Source organism: Toxorhynchites rutilus, chromosome 2, assembly GCF_029784135.1.
Source record: "Toxorhynchites rutilus septentrionalis strain SRP chromosome 2, ASM2978413v1, whole genome shotgun sequence".
Classification (NCBI taxonomy): Eukaryota; Metazoa; Arthropoda; class Insecta; order Diptera; family Culicidae; genus Toxorhynchites; species Toxorhynchites rutilus.
The window spans coordinates 158,614,684-158,621,110 of NC_073745.1; the positions used below are offsets into that span (position 1 = coordinate 158,614,684).

At 48.4% G+C, this 6,427-nt stretch overlaps 1 protein-coding gene across 1 annotated transcript; it reads left to right on the forward strand.

The window, feature by feature from the left end:
• Nucleotides 1-510: 510 nt before the first annotated feature.
• On the forward strand, nt 511-5,865 carry LOC129766277 (uncharacterized). The gene has a single exon (XM_055766796.1). The coding sequence runs from the start codon at nt 511-513 to the stop codon at nt 5,863-5,865; it is 5,355 nt and encodes a 1,784-aa protein (XP_055622771.1).
• Nucleotides 5,866-6,427: the final 562 nt, after the last annotated feature.

Here is a 6,427-nt window from a genome sequence, read left to right on the forward strand (position 1 = left end):
GTCTACATCATTTTGTTTCGTCGGCCGTATCACCTACCAGTTGGGACCCATCGTGGGACGCGGACAACGCCAGCTTCGGAGCGTACATGGTCCTTCGAACCGGATGAGCGAGCATTTTAAGAGAACCGATCGGATTTCATCATCAACGCCGTTTTTTCGTGCACGAGGTAGGAATGTAAAAATTGATTGCCGAGGAAGCCATCTTGTTTCGGTTTACTACGAACTGACGCCCATCGAGACATAACCTTCATTGGAGACAATAAAAGGATTGTTCGTCACGTGCCGAGTTGTGCTGCGGAAAAACTTGGCCTCGCTAGAAACACGGTTTGTCGGTACGAGGACATTCTGAAGAAAACACGCCAAGGTCACGTAAGCCGTTTTGCTATTTTTTTACTAACCTGGAGTAATAAATTCGCCATTACTAACCAGTGACAAGTTTCAGCCATTCTTTTTCACGTGCTTAAATAACGAAGTAGATTGCGTAGGAGTTTTCGAACGCTTTACATAACGATGACGAAAGCAGCGGAATTTAAAAAGCATTTTGCGATTTACCGTCAATCCCACGAGTTTATCGCTAGAACGAAGAAATTTGTGGGTGAATACGAAGCTGATTCGCAGCGTGCTCAAATTTCTGGTCGTTTAGATGCGCTTAATACGACTTTTGATCGATTTCGCGATAGTCTTTGTATTCTGGAACTCTTATCGGAAGGAAAGGAAGATGATCCCATGGATTTCGTTCAGGAAATGGGAGATTTTGAGGAAGATTATTTCACGCTGAAAGGATTTCTTGAGAATCAGCTGAAGCCGAAGGAATTCGTTCATGAAAATAGGTCATCGGAATCGCGAATTTTGAAGCTGCCGGACATTAAGCTTCCGGAATTCAGCGGAAATATTTTGAAATGGTTTTCCTTTTACGACACGTTCGAATCGTTGGTCCATAACAATCACGATCTGTCGGACGTCCAGAAATTTTATTATTTAAAGTCGACTTTGCGTGGAGATGCGTTTAATTTAATCGAAAAGATTTCTGTAACAAGCGATAACTACTCAGTGGCATTGAAAGTACTTACGGATCGGTACCAGAACAAGAACGTGTTGATTCGAAACCACATCGAGTCGCTGTTCCTGGTCGAGAAGGTGAAGAAGGAGTGTCCACGACTGCTAACTAGACTGCTAGGAGATTTCGAAAACAATTTGGGAATTCTCGAGAAACTTGGAGAGAAAGTTGACGGATGGAGTTCATTGCTAGTGTATATGATCACATCGCGACTTGATCAGGCCACATACCGAGAATGGCAACGTATTTCGGAAAAGAAGAGGATGCCTACATACGATGAGTTAGTTGAATTCTTGAGAAATTACATCATGGAGCTAGATGCACTGTATGTAGATCGGCCTACACAGGAAACAAAATCAGTTCCACAGAATGCTGCTGCAACAACGTCGAGTTCCCGGACGCAGTGTCCTGTTTGCGGAAAGGCTCATCGGTTGTACTATTGTGAACAATTCAAGCACATGTCACTTGACCAACGCACTTCGCTTGTGTCGAACATCGGAATCTGCGCCAACTGCCTGTTTGGGCAGCACTCGTCCGCCAACTGCAAGTACGGATCCTGTCGTGAATGTGGAGCCAATCACCACACACTGTTGCACAATCCCACCGTTGAAACGCCACACGTTTCCCACAAGCAACCGTTCACTACCTCAAACGTCGTCGTTAAAATCGATCAGCCCGCCTACGGTCGTAGTCCTCTTCTCGATTCAATCCACTCTATCGTCTCAGCCAATGCACACTCGGTTATATCTCGTCCTGACCACTCTCCTCCCGCTCAAGTTTTTCTCGCAACCGCCGTCGTTAAGGTGTTTGGTCCCAAGGGAAATTATTTCCTTGCTCGTGTTCTTCTCGATAATGCTTCGCAACCCAATCTCATGACTGAGAGATTTCGTCGTTTGATCGCATCGCGCAAGTCGCCACAAACCCTGGAAATCGCTGGAGTAGGCGGTGAAGTGAACACAGTAGCTAATTTCTCAACAGTTGCCACCGTTGCCTCGAGGTTCAACAACTTCCGTGTTCCACTCGAATTCGTAGTGATGGAGAAGGTGACCAATGACCTGCCAACTTGGACCGTCGACACTTCTGACTGGGTCATTCCGGATAATATTCGTTTAGCCGATCCATCGTTCGCCACCAGGGGTCCAATCGACATCGTCATCGGGGCGCAGGTGTTCTTCGAGCTTCTTCGCAGAGGACATTTCAAGATTGCAGAGGAAAAGCCGATTCTACAGAACTCGGTATTCGGATGGCTGGTCTCGGGCCGGCATTCTGAAAGAGATTCCGCCACAGGAACTGTATCAAGCTGTCACGTGACAACGCTAAACGAACTGGACCAACGAGTGAGCCGATTTTGGGAACTGGAAACCTGTCATTCACCATCGATCTGGTCAACCGAAGAAAAACTGTGCGAGGAGAATTTCGTAGCCAATGTTCGTCGTAATTCAACCGGACGCTACGTCGTTTCGCTTCCCAAAAATGCTGAACTCGTCGGTCAACTTGGGAACTCGCTTTCGATTGCCACTCGTCGCTTCCTCTGCCTGGAAAAACGGTTCCAGCATAATCCAGAACTCTTCCACCAATACAAGGCCTTCATGGACGAGTACCTCGCTCTAGGTCACATGAAGTTGGTTAGTTCTGTCGAGGATAATCCAGGACGTCACTTCTATTTGCCACATCATGCCGTTCTCAAGCCGGACAGCACCACCACAAACCTGCGAGTGGTTTTCGACGGCTCGTGCAAAACCACTTCGGGTTTTAGCCTCAACGACCTGCTGTTGAAAGGCCCGACCATACAAGACGACATGATTTCAACCATTCTCCGCTTTCGAACCAAAGCTGTAGTTATAACAGCGGACATCACAAAGATGTACCGTCAAATTTGGGTGACGGAAGACGACCAGTCATTACAGCAGATTCTCTGGCGCGAATCTCCATCGCAGCCAATCCGCACATATCAACTCACTACCGTTACTTACGGAACTACGACCGCACCGTTCTTGGCCACACGTTGCTTAAAGCAACTAGCAGACGACGAAGCAGCAAATTACCCGGCAGCCGCTCCTGTGGTTAGGAAGGGATTTTACGTAGACGATTTAATGTACGGGTTCGATTCACTGGATGAAGCTATAGTCGCATCGAAGGAAACTTCAGAGATGCTGAGTTCTGCTGGTTTTCCACTTCGCAAATGGTCATCCAATGAGTCAGTAGTCATCGAACAATTTCCAATTGAATTTCGCGAGCAATCTCCGGTGCTTGAGCTCGACCCGTCAGCCCCAATCAAGGCACTCGGCTTGTTATGGAAACCCAAATCCGACGAACTTCTTTTCAAGATTCCGGAGTGGCCTAATGATCCCGTCTCGACCAAGCGCAGCATACTGTCACACACGTGCAGTCTCTTCGACCCTCTTGGCCTACTTGGCCCCGTCATCGTCTCCGCCAAGATCCTGATATCGGTACTTTGGCAAAGCAACTTCGGCTGGGATGATCCTCTTCCACAGGAGTACCACCAGCGTTGGACAGAGATTGCTGGACAGCTCTCCAGTCTGCAGCAACTTTCAATTCCACGCTTCGTTTTAAAGGACAAACCGATCGCCATTCATCTAATTGGTTTCGCAGACGCTTCACTGCATGCTTACGGTGCATGTGTGTATTTTCGTACCGTTTCGTCGTCCGGTAGTATCACAGTACAGCTGATGGCTGCCAAGTCTCGAGTTGCGCCTTCGGAAAGACGCAGGCCATCCCTTGCACGTCTGGAACTATGTGCAGCTGTGCTATTGGCAAATTTGCAGCAGAAAGTTCTAAACGCAGTAGAGATCAAGTGTCCGTGTTTTTTGTGGTCTGATTCGACTATCACGCTGCATTGGATCGATGGCTCTCCATCATCCTGGAATATATTCGTTGCCAACCGGGTGGCAGAGATTCAACAGCTCACGGAATCTGCTACTTGGCTCCACGTTCGCACCGAAGATAATCCCGCTGACTACATTTCGCGTGGTCTAACTCCAGTTGCAATCCTCGACAATTATCTGTGGTGGCACGGCCCACAGTGGCTTTCTCAACCGTTCACAGAGTGGCCAAAAACAGCGCATTCATGGCGAAAGCAGTCTCCTCCCGAATCGGACCTGGAACGCAGGAAGGCCCCACTACTTTCGGCCATGAGTAGCATCGAGAGGGACAATTGGCTCTCTGATTGTTTCGAGAGCTACGATTCACTCCACAAAGTTCTTCGCGTATTAGTATATTGTCGTCGATACGCCACCATCTGCAGAGCCAAGAAGGCGGGTACTTTCCCACCGTACAGTGCTATAACTCCCGCGGAAATTCGACATGTTGAATTAGCACTCATTGTTCTTATGCAACAAGAGCAGTTCCCGGATGAATATAGACGATTGCAGAACAAGACCCCGATCAGCAACAAATCTCCTCTTCGCTATCTTCGTCCAGTCATGTTCGAAGGCGAAAAAATCATCCGAGTTGGTGGACGATTAAAAAACGCCCCGATTCCATTTGACCGCAAGCATCCAATTCTTCTCCCAAAAAATCACCGTTTCACCGATCTCGTTTTCCTTGATGCCCACGAAGCCACTCTCCACGCTGGACCTTCATATTTGTTAGCAGCAGTTCGTCGTCGCTTTTGGCCAATCGACGGCCGTAATAAGGCACGTTCCACGGTGCATCAGTGCATAGTCTGCTTCCGAAATAGACCCACATTCGCTCAACAGGCTATGGCAGACCTGCCGGCAGTTCGTGTGACTCCATCACGCCCGTTTGCCAACATCGGAGTGGACTTCATGGGACCTGTCTACATCAAACCTCCTCGCAAACATGATCCGGTCAAGGCGTACATCTGCGTGTTCATCTGCATGGTAACCAAGGCTGTCCACTTGGAATTGGTCATGAGCTTAACTACAGACGCCTTCATCGCAGCGCTGATCCGGTTCTGCTCCAGACGTGGCTACCCGCTCAACATTTACTGCGACAACGCCACTAACTTTGTCGGCGCCAACCGAGCGTTGCAGGAACTCCGAGTGCTATTTCGCTCTCAGCAGCACCAGATGGAAGTCGCAGGATACGCAACCCGTCAAGGAATCACATTCCACTTTATTCCACCACGTTCGCCCTCGTTCGGTGGGCTTTGGGAAGCCTGTGTGAAGTCAGCGAAAAACCACCTCAACCGTGTGACGATCGACATCCTTCTCACACAAGAAGAGATGACAACCATCATTATTCAAATCGAGGCTTGCCTCAATTCACGCCCTCTTACCCCAATTTCCAATGATCCCTCTGACCTTGAGCCACTCACTCCTGGCCACTTCCTAATCGCCAGTCCTTTACAAGCCGTACCCGAACCAGACCTTACCAAACTACCTTCCAATCGCCTGTCCCGCTGGCAGAACATGCAGCGTAACTTACAATCTTTCTGGTCCCGGTGGTATCTCGAGTACCTTCCTGCACTGCAAAGGGTTCAGAGATGGCCGGGACCCTCTCCGAATCTTTCCGTAGGAGACATGGTACTGGTGCAGGAAGACAACCACCCGCCTACGCAGTGGCCGATCGCTCGAGTCGTCAAAACGATAGCTGGTGATGACAAGCGTGTCCGAGTTGCCGACGTTCTGATGGGGGACAACAAAATCTACCGCCGCTCGATCCGCAAAATGTGCCCGCTCCCACAGTGCGTTGATCCTAGCACCCCCACAGAATCCGAGTGCAAGCCTCCAGCTCGTCAGTGCTCTCCGAACCTTGCTCCCACTATCGCAGCATCTCCAGCCAAGCCTGTTCCAGACGATTGTTCGTACCAAGCAGACGAGTAAACGGCAGTAATCCGGCAGCCGCAACGGAGGGATCGAAAATGCAGCGATTGGATTACGAGAAAGCTTCGATGGACCGGAGACAACGCGAGCCAGTCGGAATGTTGCTTCTTGAAATTTACATTTCAAGGGGGGCGGCATGTTCGATCACACCGTTCGACAGCAAACTTCCGTGCAACGAACAGACGATGATGAAGAAAAATATTATTAATACGATGATGACAACAATGATTACAACACCAAAACAACATAAAATGAAATGTAACTTAAAATGAAATGTAAAAATAATACATACACAACCCTATTCACACACGCTAACATTACATTTAACAGCAACACTGGCAACACACCCAACTTGAATGTCAAACCAAACTACACGAATATACACACACTCCTACAAACTACACGAATACACACACTCATACACGTGACACAGAAAACACACAACACATGTAAGAAAAGAAGTAGGTTTTTTCTACTGACGTTCGTGTCGGTTTTTCCTACCGAATAGAAGCAAGTTGAAATTACATCAGTGCAGACGTTTTTTTTTATTTGCGCTTCCGAA